We start from the raw sequence: 20,283 nt of genomic DNA, 5'->3' as shown, positions 1-20,283 counted from the left end.
TATTGATTAATATGAGCCTCAGCATAGGCGAAACTACCACATTTGCCCACGTTCAAGTTGGAATTAAAGAAATCAGTAAAAGAAAGGAGACAAATAGGGAAGTGATTTGGAGCAAAGCCCCTCCTGTGACTCCCTCCTGCTCCCACAAAACCTTTTCATTGCCCCTAATGTCTTTACTCTGGCAACAATCTCCTCTCTCTCTAGATATTGATGAATGTGAGGATAATCCAGACATCTGTGATGGCGGGCAGTGCACCAACATCCCCGGGGAGTACCGCTGCCTCTGCTTCGATGGTTTCATGGCATCCCTGGACATGAAGACCTGTATCGGTGAGGACAAGGGAGGACGTGCCAGCGCTGTGTCACAAGGCTCCTCGGAGGGAGGAAGGAATGCAGTACATTGCCCCAGAGTCATGCTGTGGTTCTTGTGGTGTTCCAAGCAAGTGCTTTTTATCTTCCAGATGTGAATGAATGCGATCTCAACCCAAACATCTGCCTGCACGGCGAGTGTGAAAACACAAAGGGTTCCTTCATCTGTCACTGCCAGCTGGGCTACTTCGTCAAGAAGGGAACCACGGGCTGCACAGGTGGGAACTGGCTAGACCTGCACCTTGGAGTGCTGGTGGGAGCCCTCACAAACACCTCCTGCCCTGGAGAGCTGTGTCCGTTCTGATGTCCTCCTTCCTTCCTGCAGATATCGACGAATGTGAGATTGGGGCTCACAACTGTGACATGCACGCCTCCTGCATCAATGTGCCCGGGAGCTTCAAATGCAAGTGTCGGACAGGCTGGCTTGGGGACGGGCTGAAGTGCAACGGTGAGTTCTCATCCCAGGAGAGGATGCTTGTGTGTCCAGGTGCTCTGTGGGCACCTCTGACGTCTGGGCTGAGCTGACACCTGCACTTCCAAGGCTCTTGAGCCCCAGAAGCCCTGCATGAGGATTTATAGAAGTGTGGAGAGATGTGGGTGTGACGGAGGGGGACTGTAGGCGTGAGCATATGGATGTTTTGCTGTCAGGCTGTACAGCTGTGTCTATGAAGCCATGAAAGGGGCTGATAAGAAAGACGGGGATAGACTTTTTAGCAGGAGATGTGTAGGGATATGACTGCAATCTCCTGGGCCATTTGTGTCCCCTCCTGGGCCCTACACAAGCTGCCCAAGCATAGAGGAAAGGCCAGAGGCAAAACCCTGACGAGGATGTTCTTCTCCCTGCCCAGATCTGGACGAATGTGCAACTGAAGAGCATAAGTGCAACCTCAATGCCAACTGCGTCAACACACCAGGCTCCTACCGCTGTGCCTGCCGAGAGGGCTTCAACGGGGACGGCTTCTCCTGCTCAGGTGAGGCCCATAGACTCCATTGGCAGCAGGAACATGGTCTGGGTGTCCTGCTGGGACATGGAGTCACCCCCTCTTAGCCACCAGCCTGGTTCAGCGCCTGGCTGCCTGTGTCTGGGGTTCCCTAAAGTAGGTGTCCCCCAAAAGCCACTGCAGCCTGTCCTGCACCACAGCTTGCTCAGATACCTTCAACTGAGATCCACCCTCTTCTCAGTGGGTGTTTGGGGAGTATCAAGGCAATGAGAAGTATTGTAACCTCCTCTTCACAGCCTCTCAGGAGAGGGGTGGGAAAAAGCTTGTGGGAATTTTCTGGGCAAGCTGAGGGACCCTCCCATCTTCATGTGGACACCATGTCAGTCTCATGCTTGACTCTCTCTAGATGTGGATGAGTGTGCGGACAACGTGAACCTGTGTGAGAATGGACAATGTCTCAATGCGCCTGGGGGTTACCGCTGTGAGTGTGAGATGGGCTTCAACCCCACAGAGGACAGCAAGGCCTGCCAGGGTAAGTGCCCAGAGCGCTGCTCCAAGAGGTCCAGTGTCCACCTCCTTTCTGGCCGTGGTCTCTCCATGGCACTGTCACCACCTGATCCATTACTAAGGAAGAGCCACCATCACCTGGTGGTGTAAAACTCCTGAGGTGTCAGCTCCTCCACCTACAGGAGTTGGGCCCCAGCCTGCAGAGAGGTTGGACTAAGTCAACGATCAATGCAAGATGTGGACAATGAGCAAAACAGGGGTGAGGGGAAGGGACATACACACAGGAGATGGTATCCCATGGCACCAGAACCATCCTGAAATGGGTTACCCTGGGCTGTGGCTCTGCTTTGAGGTGGGAGCAGGAGAGACCTGTCCTCATACCTGGCCAGATCCTGAGTCCCCAGCTCTCCTTGTTTTGCAGACATTGATGAATGCACCTTCCAGAACATCTGTGTCTTTGGGACCTGCCAGAACCTGCCTGGGATGTTCCGCTGTGCCTGCGATGATGGTTATGAACTGGACAGGAGCGGAGGCAACTGCACAGGTACAGAACTTTGACGGGGCTGTTGGATGAGGATCAGTGCTCTGTGAGCTGCTGGTGTGAGCTTGTCCCAACCATGACAGGGAGTGGGACCAGCAGCCTAAAGCCAACTAAGTGTCCCTGGGTGATGTGGTGATGTCTTTGCTCTTGGCAAGGCCTTGATGCTGCTCTGGATAGGGCTGGGACTGTAGTTTCTGTGGCAGTCTTCATCTGGTTTTTTTTCAGTCTTCCTCTTTCCATCCTTTCAGACATCAACGAATGCGCAGACCCCGTGAACTGTATCAATGGCCTGTGTGTCAACACCCCAGGCAGCTACCTGTGCAACTGTCCTCAGGACTTTGAGCTGAACCCCACCGGTGTGGGCTGTGTGGGTGAGTGGGGACCTGTGTGGAGACCATACCTTCCGTCCAAGACCTTGACTGTTCTTCTTGTTGATCCCACGTAGCTGGAACTGGCCACTACCAGAAATTGGGGGGGCTGACCACTGTCTGCCCTGCCAAATCCCTGGATGTCCACGATGGGTTTAACCCTGCAGCAGCAGAGTATCCACCCGTTAAACCTGGCCCACCTTCTGTCACTAGTGTGGGTGCTCTCCTGGTTGAAGCAATTTTATTCCTGGGCAGCTCTGGAGCTGTTCTTTAGTGTTTTATTCTCAAAAGGCCCCGGGTTACTGACAGCATTATTTGGTTCGTGTTCCCTGGCCACACTGAGGACAGGCCACCATACTATGACCTGTGTATGACATAGTGTGGCTTTTACCAAATGAGCTGGGCAAGTGTTATTCTTGAACGGTTCTCAAAGTTGCAGGGACAGTCTGGACATGGTTTATTAGAACACAGGTACCTGATAGCTTCCTCTCCCTGCTTCCAGAGGCAACAGAGCCATTCATTCCTCCTGTGCACACAAGTATTTACGGGAGAGGCTTTGCTCACCCACCACTGTCTTTGTGCAGATACCCGCGTTGGGAACTGCTTCTTGGACACCCAGGATCGAGGAGACGGGGGGATCTCCTGCAGCGCAGAAATTGGAGTTGGGGTCACTCGGGCATCCTGCTGCTGCTCACTGGGTCGTGCATGGGGCAACCCCTGCGAGCTTTGTCCTCCTGCCAACACGAGTGAGTTGGGAAAATGTCTGGGATGAACTTGGCATGGGCAGTCTGGGCAGCGTAGAGCAGAGGAGAGATGGGTCCACTTCCCTACAAGTTCTAAACTCAGGCTGGGGGTCCTGGGTCCAGGATGTCACCACGATGGAGCAAGGGAAGCTGAAGGGAGAGGTGAAGTGGGATGGGAAGACCAGGCTGGTTGTGCCTGGAGGATTCAGGTTGAGATCCTTCGTTCCTCGTCCAGTGGGCTGGGGGAGGGCAGTGTATGTGGAATAACCCCATTCGAGGGTGGGCAGGCAGAGACAGGGCAGCCAAGTTGGCTTGGCATGTGCTGGGAGTCAGGCTGCTCTATCCGGGCCACTGTCACCATCCTCATGGCCCATTTCTCCTGGGTTTCTCCTGGTTCGTTCTTGCCCCTCCTGTTTCATGGGAGCCCGCTCAGCTAAGGATCCCCCTGACTGACTTTTTCCGCAGCCGAGTACAAGACCTTGTGCCCCGGAGGAGAAGGTTTCCGGCCCAACCCCATCACTGTCATCCTGGAAGGTAAGATGACCCAGGGGGTTGGGCGCTGGTGGAGCCCAGCCCTGTATGGACACACAGCCCATGGCACTGGTCTGGCTGGGTGCCTGCTGAGCCCCCTGACCACAGAATGATAAACAGCAAGTGTGTGCTCTCCTCGGACGTGCTCTGGGTTCCAGCGAGGGCTGGAGGTGGTGGGATGAACCCAACATGGATCCCGAGGTGAAGGCACTGCCTGGGCTGGGCTGGCAGGCGGTCACACCTCCCAAATTCTCTCCCTCTTCAGATATCGATGAGTGCCAGGAGCTGCCGGGACTCTGCCAGGGTGGCAACTGCGTCAACACTTTTGGCAGCTTCCAGTGCGAGTGTCCCCTTGGCTACTACCTCAACGAGGACACGCGCATCTGTGAAGGTACCTGCACCCCGGTGCCTGTGCTCGGCTGTGTGCCTGGTGTGCATGGCAGACCTGTGCATGGGTGCAACAGAGCTGTACGTGTATCTGGGCTGCCCTAGGAGCAGTTGGCGGAATTCCTGCCCCTTTCTCTTCCAGATATCCCACCCTCATCACACACCCCGTCCCCTTTTCCCAGTACCAGGCCAGCCTGGTCCCCATGCCAGCCCTGTCCATGGTTCGTGCAACCCCATGTCAGGCTGTTCTCTACCTGTGCCCAGTGCTTTGACCTCCCATCTCCTTTATTTGACAGATATCGATGAGTGCTCTGCTCACATTGGGATCTGTGGCCCTGGGACCTGCTACAACACCCTCGGCAACTACACCTGCGTGTGCCCCCCCGAGTACATGCAAGTCAATGGAGGAAACAACTGCATGGGTACGGTGTGGTCCAAATCTGTGGGAAACTAGACTCAAGAAAGAATTTTTTTCATGCTGAGGGTGGCGAAACACTGGTTCAGGTTGTCCGGAGAGGTGGTGGATGCCCCATCCCTGGAAACATCCCAGGCCAGGCTAGACGGGGCTCTGAGCAACCTGAGCTGGTGCAGATGTCCCTGCTCATGGCAGGGGTGGCACTGGGGGAGCTGGGAAGGTCCCTTCAACCCAAACTATTTTATAATTCTCTGAGGAGGTCTGGCAGTGCTGTGCCTGGGCTGTGCAGTGGGCAGCACGGTGTGGGCAGCTTCAGCCCAGCACTGCAACCGCTTTGCTGGGCTCTCCTTGAAGGGCCTGTGTGTCACCTACAGTCCCTGAGTGCCAGGACAGGACAGGGTGGCATAATGAGCACCCCGGGGCTGGCAGAGACAATGTCTGGGCTGCTTTTGCAGACATGAGGAAGAGTGTGTGCTATCGCAACTACAATGACACATGTGAGAACGAGCTGTCCTTCAACATGACCAAGAAGATGTGCTGCTGCTCCTACAACATTGGCAAGGCCTGGAACAAGCCCTGTGAGCCCTGTCCCACGCCAGCGAGCCGTAAGTCTGGAAAACCATCTTGATATTGTGGCTGCCCTCTTGCTTTTCCAGCGATCCCATGCACTTCGAGTCACAGGCACTAACCAAATAGAGGGGGAGAAGGTCTAGGAGGCAGGACTTGTGGTGCCCAGAGCGGTGGTGGATGCCCCATCCCTGGAGACATCCCAGGCCAGGCCGGACTGGGCTCTGAGCAACCTGAGCTGGGTGAAGATGTCCCTGCTCATGGCAGGGGGGCACTGGGGGATCTGGGAAGGTCCCTTTGCTTGGTGCCATATGTGTTCTTGGGGTTCCCCATGTGCTGATCCCCTCCTGCTGTCACACCCCCTCCCCGCTCACTCCAGCCACAGCTACCTTTGTCCCTCTCATCCTTCGCTGCACCCGCTCTGGCCATGACCTTGGTGTTCCCCTTCCAGCCGAGTACCAGATCCTGTGCGGGAACCAGGCCCCCGGCTTCATCATCGACATCCACACAGGGAAGCCCATCGGTGAGTAGAGCCCCTGCGCCCTGCAGAACCTGGGCTGCTCTCTGCCCCTCTGCTCTCCTCCGGCACTGCCCGTGAGCTCCTTCCTTTCCCCTCCCTTAGAAAATTAAGCCCTGAGCAGATGAGAGACAAGGAGAAGAGGTGGCAAGCATGGCTGCAAGCAGCTGCCCAGCCATCAAGCTGATGTCCTGAGAGGCTGTACTGCTCAGACTTCCCCACATTTGCAATTGTCCCGTTGTTTCTGTCCCATCTGAAGAGACAGGTGGCCAGTGACCACAGATGGTGGCCAGTGGCCAGGTAGATCCAGACGTGTGGTAGCTCTGGTGCTCACACTGCCAGGGCACTGCTGAGAGCTAAGGGATCTGGTGGTGTGTTGGTAGATGGGAAGCCAGAGGAGCTGTTGAAAGTCCTGGGATTTGTGGGGTGTCTACAAATATTTTGCAGTTTTGAAAGATGGACTTGCTGGTAGTTTGTGAGACAAACGGACCAGGTAATTCTTGCTTCATCTAGCATTGGCAGTGCCAGCTGGGGGCAGAAGAGGAGATGAGTTCATCTCCTGCCTCCAGGAAGAAAGCGCAGCAGAGGGTGTTTCTGCAGAGCAGCCCCAGCCTGGCATGATCTGCAGGATCCAGCATCAATCTTCCAAAAGCTGCTCCACTCTTTGTCTGGTGGCCCTTTTCCTGCCAGTCTTCTTTCTAGAAGGAACAAGGGCAGCCATGTCCCAACTCTGGGGGATGTTCTCCTCCCTGCCGCCTTCGCGGGATGCTGAGAGACGTTTGTCTGTGCGCAGATATTGATGAGTGCAGCGAGATCCCCGCCATCTGCACCAACGGTGTCTGCATCAACCAAATCGGCAGCTTCAGGTGTGAGTGTCCCATTGGATTCAGCTACAACAACATCCTGCTCATCTGTGAAGGTAACGGGGCAGCGGGGCAGCACCCACGAGGGTGCTGGGGGCTCCCAGTGTGTCATTGGCACCTCCCCAGCTCATGGGGCATCATGGGCAGGGCTGTCAGCAGACAAGGATGGAGTCTACATGTTCTCGGCCTTCTCGAAATCTTCTACATTTTCCGCATCAACAGTTGGACAAAAATTGCTGGTTTTCATTCATGTCCTTGTCTGGTTTTCCCTTCCTCTGTTTTTGGGGTTTTTGGTTAGAAAAAGGTTGCAAATGCGAGTGCTTCAAAGTTTTTGAGATGTAACTAAAATTCCAATTATTTCATAGCGAAGCCATAGAAAAAGGTTGAAAATTGACCCTGATCAGACCAAACCAAGGGTTAAAATTGAATTGACTCCACTGAGCCACTCCAGCCCTACCAGGATGACGGTGCCTCATGAGCACTTGGCACACTCAAGGTTTGCATTTGCTCTTGTCCCGCAGACATCGACGAGTGCAGCAATGGGGAGAACCTATGTCAGCGCAACGCCGACTGCATCAACATCCCGGGCAGTTACAGGTGCGAATGCTCCACTGGATACAAGCTGTCGCCCAGCGGAGCCTGCGTGGGTAAGATGGGAGCTCTTTACTACCTATTCCAGAGACACATGTGCGAGGCACTGACACCCCTGCCTAGGCGCTCCAGATGGTTTTGGAGACCACCCTGAGTGGACCCAAGGAAGGACAGCATGCAGGATGTGAAAGGAGGTTGTAGCATGGAGGGGGTTGGTCTCTTCTCCCAAAGAACAAGTGACAGGACGAGAGGAAACAGCCTCAAGTTGTGCCAGGGGAGGTTGAGGTTGGATCTGGGGAACAATTTCTTCCCCAAAGGGCTGTCGGGCATTGGAACAGGCTGCCCAGGGCAGTGCTGGAGTCACCATCCCTGGAGGGGTTGGACAGACGGAGATGAGGTTCTCAGGGACATGGGGCAGTGCCAGGGGTGGGTTATGGTTGGACTCGATGATCTCGAGGGGCTTTTCCAACCAAAATGATTCTATGATGCTCCTATAAAGGACATGCTAGTCCCATGCATGTGTTCTTGGTCTTTTGTCAAGCCTGGAGACTCTGACCTGGCTGTGCTGTGATTATGAAATACCTGTATGTTTGGAACAATCCCCAGGGATTGTGGGCTGCTGAGGGATGAGAAAAAGGTCACTGTGAAGTGCAGCTTTAGTCTGGCATCTCAGGCCATTTTCTCCAATTAAACTGACTTTTTTTAGAGATGACAGTGCATCAGTCTTGTTCTCAGTGAAGCCACCTCTCAGAAAACAGAAGCTCCATTCTGCTGTGCTGCTACTCACAGACACAGCGTCCCAGCAGCAGACAGGGCTCTGCAGAAGGCCAGTGCCTCGGTTCTTCCCATTTGCTCCATCCCTTCTGCTCACTAATGCCCATTTTTGCTTTGTTTTAGGTCGCAATGAATGCCAGGAGATCCCCAACGTCTGCAGCCACGGCGACTGCGTTGACACCGAGGGCAGCTATGTATGCATCTGCCACAATGGCTTCAAGGCCACGGGGGAGCAGACCATGTGCATGGGTCAGTGTGGCTGCACAGCCCTGCTGGGAATCGGATATTGTTGTCCCAAAACCAGGGTCCACCCCATGCGCAATAAGCTACATTTCCACACAGAAACGTGATATTGTTTATTACAGAGCTGCACAAGTCTGGATGCTGGAATAAAGCCAGCACACAAGAAAGAAAAGTGACAGGCATTGTATACAAAATCTGATCAATACATTCACACCTTCAGGGCGGTCCTAAAGAGCCAATTGGTTACACATTTGCATATTGATTACACAATCATTTTAGCGTATAATGAGCAACGTTCGGCTAAAGGACACTTGATCCAACAGTCTCGAGATATGTGTTAAAACAAGACTCAACTAATTGTGCAGGGTCCAGAATGTCTAAAGCTGCAAGGTCAGTAGTCTCTAGTTTCTGATTTGGTGTTTTGCGAGTCCCTCTTATCTTTGTTGGAGGAGCAGACTGACCTGAAACAGAGAGGATTTACATATCTTAAGGTTAGCAGTTGCCAACAGGATTCATTCTTTTAAGTGGTAGTGGCTACAATATCAGGATAGACAGGAGCGCTCTCCAGCACCCACTAGGTAGTGCCAAGGGCCACTGTGTCCCCTCCATCCCAGGCTGTCCCTGCAAGCTCTCAGCTCCCTCAGCCCCTGCATCAGCTGTGACCTTCTCTCTGCAGATATCGATGAGTGTGACCGACAGCCCTGCGGGAATGGGACCTGCAAGAACACGGTCGGCTCCTACAACTGCCTCTGCTTCCCAGGCTTTGAGCTCACACACAACAACGACTGCATGGGTGAGTTGTGGGAAATCCTGACTGTGTGGATTACTGCCTGGGGTCAACGTGACAACAGCTGTGGGGCACGAGGTGTCACCCAGTGGCATACGGGGGGTCAGCTCTGGGTGTCACCTGGCAGTGGCTGTAGGAGTGGCTGTATGTGTCAGACAAGGTGGCACACTGGCACATTCTGTCCATATTATTGCTCCCTACAACTGCCTGAAAGGAGGTTGGAGCCAGGGGGGGTCAGGCTCTGCTCCCCAGGAACAAGCAACAGGACGAGAGGAAATGGCCTCAGGTTTTGCCAGTTGGATTTTGGGAACAATTTCTTCCCCAAAGGGCTGTGGGGCATTGGAACAGGCTGCCCAGGGCAGTGGTGGAGTCACCATCCCTGGAGGGGTTGGACAGACGGAGATGAGGTTCTCAGGGACATGGGGCAGTGCCAGGGGTGGGTTATGGTTGGACTCAATGATCTCGAGGGTCTCTTCCAACCAAAATCATTCTATGATTCTATGATTATCTCTTCCCGCTGTGCTTATCATTTCCCTCCCACAGACATTGATGAATGTTCATCCCTGGTGGGGCAGGTGTGTCGGAACGGCCAGTGCATCAACAGCATCGGCTCCTTCCAGTGCCTGTGCCAAGAGGGGTATGACCGGACCCCTGATGGGAAGAATTGTATAGGTGAGTGTCTGGGCAGCAGGCTGGACTTGCCCTGTGAACTGAGCTGGAGGTTGGTGTGGCTGGCACTGGGCAGCACTGTGAGACCTGGTCCCCAGGCTGGTCCCATCACAGGCAACTGAGCAGTGGACTCTCCAGAACCATTCACAACTTAAAAGGGGCCAATAAAAAAGATGGGGACAGACTTTTGAGCAGGGCCTGTTGCGACAGGACAAGGGGTGATGGTTTTAAACTAGAGGGGAGATTCAGGTCGGACATGAGGAAGAAATTGTTGGCCCTGAGGGTGGTGAGAGCCTGGCCCAGGTTGGCCAGAGAGGTGGTGGATGAACCATCCCTGGAGACATCCCAGGCCAGGCTGGACGGGGCTCTGAGCACAGACACTATCACTGGTTATTTCTTCTCCTCTGCAGACATCAATGAGTGTGTAAGCCTGCCTGGGACCTGCTCCCCGGGCACCTGCCAGAACCTGGAGGGTTCCTTCCGCTGTATCTGCCCTCCTGGGTACGAGGTGCAGAATGACAACTGCATCGGTAATGTTGGCTCTTGGCCTCCTCCGTTGCCAGCACAGCATGTGGGCACCTCAGACTATTCCCTGAACAACCTATTCCTCCTCCATGGTCTGGGGCATGAATCACCACCCCCAAATACCTTCTTGAAAGCAGTGGGACACTGAGCAAAGCAAGGCATGTTCCCGTGGCAGGGGAGGATGGGTGGTTTTGCTGTGCCCTGGCCTCTTCATTTTCCTGTTTCCCCTGAGGGTGGGTTAAGGGTGAGGACTAAAGTGAGGTCCTGCAGGCATCAGAGCTCCCCAAACATCACAACTTCAGCTGATTTTGATGCAACGAGGAAATGAGTGACCTTTAGCTACTCTGTAAGTAAAATATCCCTGGTGCTCTCAGATATCAACGAATGTGAAGAGGAGCCAAACATCTGCCTCTTCGGGACATGCACCAATACCCCCGGCAGCTTCCAGTGCGTCTGCCCTCCAGGCTTTGTGCTGTCTGATAATGGCCGACGGTGCTTCGGTGAGTGAAGCTCATCACAGTGGGGAGAGGAGGGGTGCACAACCACCCTGGGTGTCTGCAATGTCCCTGTCCTCCTACAGATACTCGCCAGAGCTTCTGCTTCACTCGCTTCGACAACGGGAAGTGCTCTGTCCCCAAGGCCTTCAACACCACCAAGGCTCGGTGTTGCTGCAGCAAGATGCCAGGAGAAGGCTGGGGAGATCCCTGTGAGCTGTGCCCACAGGAGGGGAATGGTAAGTGTGCTGGGACCTGGATCCGTGGGAGAGGTGGTGCATGTGTCCCCGACACGTACAGAGTGTGGGGAAGGTGTGCAGGTCCGGTGAGACAACCAGCAGTGCAAATGTCTGGCTGCGTTCAGCTCTGGGGTCCTCAGGACACGACAGACATGGACCTGCTGGAGAGGGGCCAGAAGAGCCCCAGAAATGATCCGAGGCTGGAACAGCTCTGCTGGGAGGACAGGCTGAGAGAGTTGGGCTGTTCAGCCTGGAGAAGGCAAGGCTCTGTGGAGACCTGATTGTGGACTTTCCAGACCTAAAAGGGGCCGATAAGAAAGATGGGGACAGACTTTCGAGCAGGGCCTGTTGTGACAGGACAAGGGGTGATGGTTTTAAACTAAAGGAGGGAGATTCTGGCTGGACACGAGGAAGGAATTGTTGGCCTTGAGGGTGGTGAGAGCCTGGCCCGGGTTGGCCAGAGAGGTGGTGGATGAACCATCCCTGGAGACATCCCAGGCCAGGCTGGATGGGGCTCTGAGCAACCTGAGCTGGTGCAGATGTCCCTGCTCATGGCAGGGGGGGCACTGGGGGAGCTGGGAAGGGCCCTTCAATCCAAACCCTTCTGTGATTCTGTGAAAGTGGGCTTCGCCCTCTGGAGACTGCTGCCTTGAAACCCAGTAGCCCTTACTGGGCTGCAAAATCCCTTGGATCTCCCAGCAACCACAGTCAGGCTCTTGAGAAATGGATTGCTTTTTCTGCTTTGGATCTGCTCACAGTTCTCTATGGGGCTTTAGATAAGGCAGAAGCATCTCAGTGCATCCAGATCCGTGGCAAGCACAGGTGTTTCCCAGCCAGCCAGGGTTTTGTGGCTTCCCACGGACAGTGAGCTGTCAAGCTCTCAGTCATGTGCTAGAAGCCTCTAAAGCATGTTTCTGCTTCGGGGAGTGGAAACACTTGTAATCACATCTCATTTTCCTGCTTTCTTCCAGTTGCTTTCCAGGAGCTGTGTCCATATGGCCACGGAGCCATCCCAGGCCCAGGTGACACCCGAGAAGGTACAGCCTGATCCAAGGAGAAGAATAAATTCGGGGGTTTTGGGGGGCGTTCCATAGAAGCAACCAGACTTAGGCTATTTGGAGAGTAGAGTTGAATCCCAGTGGCGGGAAACGAGAGACGTAGGGCTGGGTACCCTCCCAAGGTCAAGGTCGCTGACTGCTCACCAGTGGTTCAGCATCCAGCTCTGGAGAGGGAGTATCTGGGATTGCAGGGCCAGCCCTGTGAGGACAGGGGTGATTCTGGCTTCATGCCCACATGAGGTTTCATTGCCTTGTTTTCCTTTTCCAGATGTTAATGAATGCTCAGAGAACCTGGGTGTCTGCATAAACGGAGCCTGCATTAACACCGATGGGTCCTTCCGCTGCGAGTGCCCCTTCGGCTACAACCTGGACTACACCGGCGTCAACTGCGTGGGTGAGGGTCTGCGTGGGGAGCGCCTGCTCCCTCCTGCTTTCATCCTCCTTGTGTCAGAGGCCATGAGCGTGTTTGTACCTTTGTGTGTGTGTGGAGAGAAGGAACTTGCTCCTCCCCTGCCCCTTTGTGTTTTCCTCCTGGCTTTGCTGGTCTCTGGCTGCAAGAAGAGCCCAGCCTGCACATTTCGGGTCTAACTCATGTATCTAACGTGGTCCTGGCTTCCTCCAGATACCGACGAGTGCTCCATCGGCAACCCGTGTGGGAACGGCACCTGCACCAATGTGGTGGGAGGCTTTGAGTGCGCCTGCGACGAGGGCTTTGAGCCAGGGCCCATGATGACATGTGAAGGTAACGCTGCTGTGGGGCAACCCATTTCATACTGGGCCATGTGTGTGACCCCACTGGGTCACCACCTCCAATGGACAGGGCAGAAAAACTGGCTGGGGCTCATCTCCACATGAGTGTGCACATCAGCGCTGGTCCCCTTTGGCCTCCACTGAGGCCTGACCCCAGGACTGGAGACCTGCCTAAAAGCAGGAGCTGCCTCTCCAAGGAGCCAAGACCCTGTCCCTGTCAAAGCTGCAGAGACACCAGGTGTCTCTCTGTCCCTCTGCAACTGAAAACCATTACGGGAAGCCTTGGGGGAACAAAGTTCTCATGAGATGAATGCTTGGGGTAGGGGGAGTCTGTCCTGGGAAGAACCCCCCCTATTAGAACCCAGCTGACTCTGAGTGCACAGAGTCGAGCTCTCACCTCTCTCCTGCCTCCAGATATCAACGAGTGTGCACTGAATCCCCTGCTCTGTGCCTTCCGCTGCATCAACACCTTTGGCTCCTACGAGTGCACCTGCCCCTCTGGATATGCCCTCCGAGAAGACAGAAGAATGTGCAGAGGTAAAATCCCCTTCTGAGCTCCCACGCCCTCCCTGGGCCCCCGTGCTTGGCCGATCTCTGGTGCTGTTTGGAGAGGAGGCAGGAGCTGATCTGGTGAGACCCCCTGCAGTGCTGGGCCAGCTCTGGATCCTCAGCACAGGACAGACATGGACCTGCTGGAGAGGGGCCAGAGGAGCCCCAGAAATGATCCGAGGCTGGAACAGCTCTGCTGGGAGGACGGGCTGAGAGAGTTGGGGTGTTCAGCTGGAGAAGACAAGGCTCTGCGGAGACCTTATTGTGACCTTTCCGGACTTAAAAAGATGGGGACAGACTTTTGAGCAGGGCCTGTTGTGATAGGACAAGGGGTGATGGTTTTAAACTAAAGGAGGGAGGTTCAGGCTGGACATGAGGAAGGAATTGTTGCCCCTGGGGGTGGTGAGAGCCTGGCCCAGGTTGGCCAGAGAGGTGGTGGATGAACCATCCCTGGAGACATCCCAGGCCAGGCTGGACGGGGCTCTGAGCAACCTGAGCTGGTGCAGATGTCCCTGCTCATGGCAGGGGGGGCACTGGGGGAGCTAGGAAGGGCCCTTCAGCCCAAACCATTCTATGATTCTGTGATTGAGCTGGTGTCTCTGGGCTTGTGCTCACTCTCACCTACCTCGCTGTCTGTGCTGTCTGCCACCAGCCAGCACGGACCAGGGAAGAAGGGACTGGCAGAGCGGTGAAGATGTGACCACTCAGTTGTCCCCACAGTGATGCACAGCTGGCAGGTTGAACATGGCCTCATGAGGTTCTTTCTCGGTCGCAGATCTGGATGAGTGTGCAGAAGGACTGCACGACTGCGAGTCTCGAGGGATGCTGTGCAAGAACCTCATCGGCACCTTCATGTGTATCTGCCCCCCAGGAATGCAGCGCAGGCCTGATGGAGAGGGCTGCACAGGTAGCAAGGACCGGGCTGGAGGGGTTCCCTGTGGGGCCAGAGGCCATCCTCTTCTAGACATTGTCTCTGTAGCTTTATTTTGTGTCCCTCTGTCCAACAGCTCCTCCTTGGGGCTTCCCATGTGTCAGAACTTCCTCTGTGTCCTACCAGATGCCTGCACGCACAGACATCTGTGCAGACATCTCTGGTCTTCACAGTTCCAGCACACGATGACACAGCATTGTGCCATGTGCCCTTTCTCTTGAGTTTTTCCACATCTGTGTCAAGCTTCTTTGCACTGAGCTGCTTTTGGAAGGGCCAACTCCGCTCCTAGACCAGCAGCTTGGCCACTTGCAGATGGAGAATGTGCAAAGCAGAGAAGCCACCCTGCTCTGGGGGAGGTCCAGGGCAAATGGACGTGGTTCTCAACTGGCTGAGGATGTAGAAATGGTCCTCAAGGACTATGTGAGGGCATTTCAAACAGTGCTAGCATGAGGACTCATGGAAAGCTGAAATTTGTTCTATGCCTCACCACAGCTCTTTGGTGGCTCCTTCTTTTCTAGATGAGAACGAGTGTCGCACCAAGCCTGGAATCTGCCCCAACGGCCGCTGCATCAACACGATGGGAAGTTACCGCTGTGACTGCAACGAAGGTTTTGAAGTCAGTCCCTCTGGCACAGAGTGTATTGGTAATTACCACGTCCTGGTGGGTCTTGAGTAGCCTCTTTTTAGTAGCACATGATGCTTTTCAAGTGTTTCAGGTTTCTGAGGAGAAAGTTGTTGGGGCATCACCTTTATCTTTAGCATTATTATATCCAAACCACACTACCATGTGCTGAACAGGCTGCTGGGTTATCCGTGGTGCTGACACTCAGATCCTGACCTTGTTTCCCACTGTCTCCATCCAGACACGCGCCAGGGATTCTGCTTCACCGAAGTGCTGCAAACCATGTGCCAGATGTCCTCCACCAACCGCAACCTGGTCACCAAATCCGAGTGCTGCTGCAACAGCGGGCGCAGCTGGGGCCCTCAGTGTGAGCTGTGTCCCCTCCCTGGAACTGCCCAGTACAAGAAAATGTGTCCTCATGGGCCAGGGTACTCCACAGATGGGAGAGGTGAGCTGGGTGAGAGCAGAGATGTGGGTACAGGCAGAATTCCCCTGGGAACTGGTCCCCACTGGTCCTTCCTCCCACAGACATCGACGAGTGCAAGGTGCTGCCCAACCTCTGCAAGAACGGCCAGTGCATCAACAGCATCGGCTCCTTCCGCTGCCACTGCCGGCTGGGCTACACTGCGGACATCACGGGCACGGCCTGCGTGGGTGAGTCGGGACAGGGAAACCCTTGGCGTGTTCCACCCCTTCTTTTCAGCAGACCCATCCAACAGCACAACCTGTGAATGCTGATGTATCCTGTCTCCTGAGTCTAGATTTGGATGAGTGTAACCAGTCCCCTAAGCCTTGTAACTTCATCTGCAAGAACACAGAAGGCAGCTACCAATGCTCCTGCCCCCGAGGGTACATTCTGCAAGAAGATGGGAAGATCTGCAAAGGTATTCGCCGAGGAGAAGGCAGCAGAGAGCCTGCCTCATCTCTGGCAGGACAGGGGGGATGGCAAGAGCTGATTAACCTGGTCCAGAATAGTCCAGTCTGCGAGGGTCTGGGATTTGTGCATCGCAGGAGAGGCAGAGAAAAATCTGTGCATCTTTTCAATGCACCTGTGTATGATCAGCAGCTGAGGTGGGGAGAGGACTCGCGCAGGAGTTTTGTGTGTGTTGTTCCTGAGGCTGGTCCGTGTCAGGTCCTGCTCTGCCCAGGGTTGCTGTGTCACCACCTACATGCAGGTGTCACAGACTTGGACTGCAAAGATGAGATAGATATCTCAGTAAGATAAATTCAGACACATGTTCTTGTGCTTGTTACTTTAGATTTGGATGAATGTTCCACCAAGCAGCACAACTGCCAGTTCCTCTGTGTGAACATTATTGGAGGATTCAACTGCAAATGCCCTCCAGGCTTCACTCAGCACCACTCGTCCTGCATCGGTGAGTAGAGACATTCACTTCTCTGCTCTACAGCACCAGCGAGGTCCCTGTGGGTTATTTTTAAGCCCAGGAGAGTCTTTCCAGCCCCCTTGCTCTAGATCTAGAGCTCTGCCCCTCTCCAGTTGGCCTGGGGTTGTGCATCTGGCTTGTGTATCTGCTGCTCAGACAGGACTGAGCTCCATGATGCGATGTAGCTGTCTGCAAAGCTCACACGCAGCCACGTCCTTGGGGACGGCCTTACACACGGCCGCCGGTGTTTTGCAGACAATAACGAGTGCACAGCTCAGCCGTCTCTGTGTGGAGCCAAAGGACAGTGTCTGAACACGCCGGGCAGCTACAACTGCGAGTGTCAGAAAGGATTCTCCCTGGACAGCTCTGGTGTCAACTGTGAAGGTGGGTCTGTGTCTCTGGGGCTTTGACGGAAACACGGTCCACATGGAAGAGTTCCTGGTGCACTCATGGTCTCTTAGGCAGCTCTGTCCAGCCAAGAAGGGACTAATCCTTACAGTGGGGCATCAGAAACCCACGCAGGAAGCCCTGGTGCCCAACCTGCCTGGAGAAACACTGGCTCTTGGACAAGGAGATGAAGGTCTTGGTGCTGCAACCAGAGCAGCCAAGGGTGGGAAGGGAATGCTCCTGTGTCTCAGTAGAGGAGACCTCATGCTGGCCAAAACCCACCATGTGCTATGCTAAAGAAAAGCCTGTGTTCAACACAGGCAGCCTGAAGCAGAACAGATCTGGTAATGGTCCAGGCCAGACCCTAAAGCAAAAATATCCAAGCAGGGGATGTGTGCGGGCCTTGGGGCTGAGGGTGTTGCTCGGGTCCAAGCTGCAGAGACATAATTAGGCAGAAGAACCTCCTACCCACATGAGCACCCTGAAGGATGCTGAGTGCTGGGCAGGTACCATGTGCACGTGGTCCTTGGGCACCCAGCGCTGCCCGCAGCTCAGGGAGAAGTTTCTCTCACCACTACCTGTGTTACGTTGCTGCAGATGTGGACGAGTGCGATGGAAACCATCGGTGCCAGCACGGCTGCCAGAACGTGCTCGGGGGCTACCGCTGCGGCTGTCCGCAGGGCTACGTGCAGCATTACCAGTGGAACCAGTGTGTGGGTGAGTGTGGGAGGGGGGCTCTGGTGTCCTGTGGCTGTGGGGTGGCAGATCATAGGATCACGGAATGGTTTGGGTTGGAAGGGACCTTCAAAGGTCATCTAGTCCAACCCCTTGCAATGAGCAGGATCATCTTCAGTTTCCCTTGGCTGTGCAGGGTGGGGAGCACCAGCAGCAGCTTCCACCACAGTTCTGACTCATTCTGGTTTTGGGTGCAGATGAAAACGAGTGCTCCAGCCCCACGGCCTGCGGCTCTGCCTCCTGCTACAACACTCTGGGGAGTTTCAAGTGTGTCTGTCCATCTGGCTTTGATTTTGACCAAGCCTTTGGTGGGTGTCAGGATGTGGACGAATGCTCAGCTGGTGGCAGCCCCTGCAGTTACGGCTGCTCCAACACAGACGGCGGTTATCTCTGCGGCTGCCCTGGGGGCTACTTCCGAGCAGGACAAGGGTAAGTGCAGCCAGAAGGTTGTCCACACGGGCACCTGGACGTTCCTGGGGCAGATTGCAGGCTGCCAAGTGTGTGGTGCCCACAGACGTGCTCCATCACCACATTTCTGACACAATTTGAATAAGCCCCAGCAGCAAATAAGTTCCCATTCCCACACAAGTCCTCAGCTTCTCCATGCCAGACTGTTCCTCACCCATCACAAGATCCTCATGTTGATGCCCATCTCCTCTTCCAGTTCACAAATCCCACGGTTAGTGCAGCTGCCAGCACTGTAGCAGATGCTCTGCAGGTCCATGTAGTCCAGGGTGCAGAGAGATTAAACCCGATGGACACATCTAAACAAGAAGTGGCCTGATATTCCTCAGACATGTCCTGTGTCCAAGCCATCCCTGTCCTGTATCCAGACGTGATCTTCCACGTGTTTGTGGGTGCCACATGGAGAACCTCTGAGGGAAATGGTAAGATTTCCATCCTGAAGCATGAATCTGAGATGGGTCTCTCTGCTTTTCTGCCACCAGACACTGTATTTCTGGCTTGGGTTTTGGGAAAGGCTCCTACCTTCCTGCCCCGCAAGAAGAGGATGAAGACAACCTGCTCTCCCCTGAAACCTGCTACGAGTGCAAGATAAACGGCTATCCCAAGAGAGGTCGGCAGCGACGCAGCATCAACGGCACTGAGAAGCACCAGGTAAGAAATCGGTGGCATCCTGGCTGGGGTGGAGCAAAAGGAGAGCTGGGGCACTCAGGGGATGTCTGTCTGGGGTGGATCCCACGCGATATGTCCATTCCCGTGGGGCTGTTTTGGTCCAGAGACAGCAACTCGCTGTGTACCTGCCCATGCTGGGTGCTTGGGTATTTGTTGATGTCATTGAGTCCAGAAGTCCTGCAGAAATGGAGGGTCTCGCACAATACCTTAGAGAAGGTCAGGACAATCTTACGTGACATACGCTTGTGTGTTTTGGCCACAAATGACTGCAGACAGATGGAAACAAGAAATAAAGCACACGTTTCCTTGCAAGGAGAGCTGGTGGGGAAACAGCTCCCATGGGGCCATAAAGGACTGTCAGCCCTTGCTGTCTGACTCCAGACTGGACCTGTTGCCATAAATACAGGTTCTTCCTTGGAGCGATGTTCTGGCTTCTGTTCAAAGCTCCCCCAAGAAGTTCAAAGGCCTGGGCAGGACAGACTGGACTGGGAGGAAAATGTCTCTGAATTTATTGGTTCTTCCCCTGAAGACGAGGGCTGCGTACTGGCTGGTTCAGTCTCAGAGACACAAACGAAAAAACACTTAAAGGAAAGCAAGGGCCTTCTCAGAGCTGCTTTGGGGTGACCTATGGGGCAGAACTCCTCTAAATCAAGTCCTCCTTCACCTGGCCATGAGCTTTTCCTGGTTTCTGTAAGTAACATGCTTGGTTCCTTCCAAAGGATCACACCGTGAACTTGGCCAGCATGGATGTGGATGCTCCTCTGTCCATGACGCTGAACCTCTCTGACCTGGCTCACAAGGAGCACATCCTGGAGCTCCTGCCGGCTGTGGAGCCCCTGGAGAACCGCGTGCGGTACCTCATCTCCCAGGGGAATGACGATGGCTATTTCCGCATCCACCAAAAAGAGGGGCTCAGCTACCTGCACCTCGGCCGCAAGAAAATCCTGCCTGGCACCTACCTGCTGGAAATTGTCAGCGTGCCCCTGTACCGCAAGAGGGAACTGCAGAAACTCGAGGCCAAGAACCACCTCAACTACTTAGCAGGGGAGCTGGGCCAAGCACTGAGGATGAAGCTCCAGCTCCAGCTCTACTAACATCCGTGAGATCCACCCACCCAAGCGACAGCCCGGTCCTTTGCCTTGCCACCCCCACCTGGAAACAAGTGCCTCTTCTCTCGCTGCCCCACCTGCCACCGCCTCCCCACCCTGCGCTGCACAACTGATGGGCCGTGTCCCTCCGGGCTCAGCACCCACCTTGGCCACGCAGGGATCCTCCACTTCTCGGGGTGCTGGAGTCCAAAACCCAGCCACACTGCCAAAGAGCTGATGAAAGCTTGGCCAAAGGTTCCAACCCTGTTAGCAGGGACTCCCTCCCTCTGCTCAGCTCTTGCCGGGCGCCTTTAACCAAGATACTGTTAGTCCGAGCTGGTAAGGGCAGGACCAGGGGGAAGCTGCGTGTCCTTCACCATCACAGGCCATATATCACCTGTGGGGGGGGCGGTTTGGAAGCAGCATACTGTGGGATCAGTGCATTTCCCAGCAGCTCTTGTTCCTCCTTTGCTTCTGCCTTGTGATGGTGCTGCAGAAACCATCCCTTCCCTATGCTGGCTGGGCTCTGTCTTTCTCTGCCCTCTCCATGTCCTCTGGTCCTTTTGGGCTCCT

General features: G+C 54.8%; 1 protein-coding gene across 1 annotated transcript in view; it reads left to right on the top strand.

Moving 5' to 3' along the window:
• Positions 1-19,716, top strand: part of LOC135999287 (fibrillin-2-like) — an 87,591-nt gene extending 67,875 nt beyond the window's left edge. The window contains exons 29-64 of the mRNA XM_065652858.1: positions 205-330; positions 462-587; positions 695-817; positions 1,218-1,340; positions 1,717-1,842; positions 2,239-2,361; positions 2,607-2,729; positions 3,311-3,472; positions 3,935-4,003; positions 4,266-4,391; positions 4,684-4,809; positions 5,258-5,407; positions 5,821-5,892; positions 6,680-6,805; positions 7,271-7,396; positions 8,238-8,363; positions 9,034-9,150; positions 9,688-9,816; positions 10,224-10,343; positions 10,713-10,838; positions 10,919-11,071; positions 12,043-12,108; positions 12,398-12,523; positions 12,752-12,871; positions 13,294-13,416; positions 14,204-14,335; positions 14,878-15,003; positions 15,223-15,429; positions 15,510-15,635; positions 15,743-15,865; positions 16,241-16,357; positions 16,622-16,750; positions 17,351-17,470; positions 17,686-17,917; positions 18,436-18,604; positions 19,342-19,716. Coding sequence (XP_065508930.1) covers positions 205-330; positions 462-587; positions 695-817; positions 1,218-1,340; positions 1,717-1,842; positions 2,239-2,361; positions 2,607-2,729; positions 3,311-3,472; positions 3,935-4,003; positions 4,266-4,391; positions 4,684-4,809; positions 5,258-5,407; positions 5,821-5,892; positions 6,680-6,805; positions 7,271-7,396; positions 8,238-8,363; positions 9,034-9,150; positions 9,688-9,816; positions 10,224-10,343; positions 10,713-10,838; positions 10,919-11,071; positions 12,043-12,108; positions 12,398-12,523; positions 12,752-12,871; positions 13,294-13,416; positions 14,204-14,335; positions 14,878-15,003; positions 15,223-15,429; positions 15,510-15,635; positions 15,743-15,865; positions 16,241-16,357; positions 16,622-16,750; positions 17,351-17,470; positions 17,686-17,917; positions 18,436-18,604; positions 19,342-19,716 — 4,889 coding nt within the window. The remainder of the gene's footprint in view (positions 1-204; positions 331-461; positions 588-694; positions 818-1,217; positions 1,341-1,716; positions 1,843-2,238; positions 2,362-2,606; positions 2,730-3,310; positions 3,473-3,934; positions 4,004-4,265; positions 4,392-4,683; positions 4,810-5,257; positions 5,408-5,820; positions 5,893-6,679; positions 6,806-7,270; positions 7,397-8,237; positions 8,364-9,033; positions 9,151-9,687; positions 9,817-10,223; positions 10,344-10,712; positions 10,839-10,918; positions 11,072-12,042; positions 12,109-12,397; positions 12,524-12,751; positions 12,872-13,293; positions 13,417-14,203; positions 14,336-14,877; positions 15,004-15,222; positions 15,430-15,509; positions 15,636-15,742; positions 15,866-16,240; positions 16,358-16,621; positions 16,751-17,350; positions 17,471-17,685; positions 17,918-18,435; positions 18,605-19,341) is intronic.
• Positions 19,717-20,283: the final 567 nt, after the last annotated feature.

The sequence above is a fragment of the Caloenas nicobarica genome, chromosome 27, assembly GCF_036013445.1.
Source record: "Caloenas nicobarica isolate bCalNic1 chromosome 27, bCalNic1.hap1, whole genome shotgun sequence".
Classification (NCBI taxonomy): Eukaryota; Metazoa; Chordata; class Aves; order Columbiformes; family Columbidae; genus Caloenas; species Caloenas nicobarica.
Note: the sequence above shows the minus strand (reverse complement) of the source record. Positions and strands in the feature narration are given on the sequence as shown.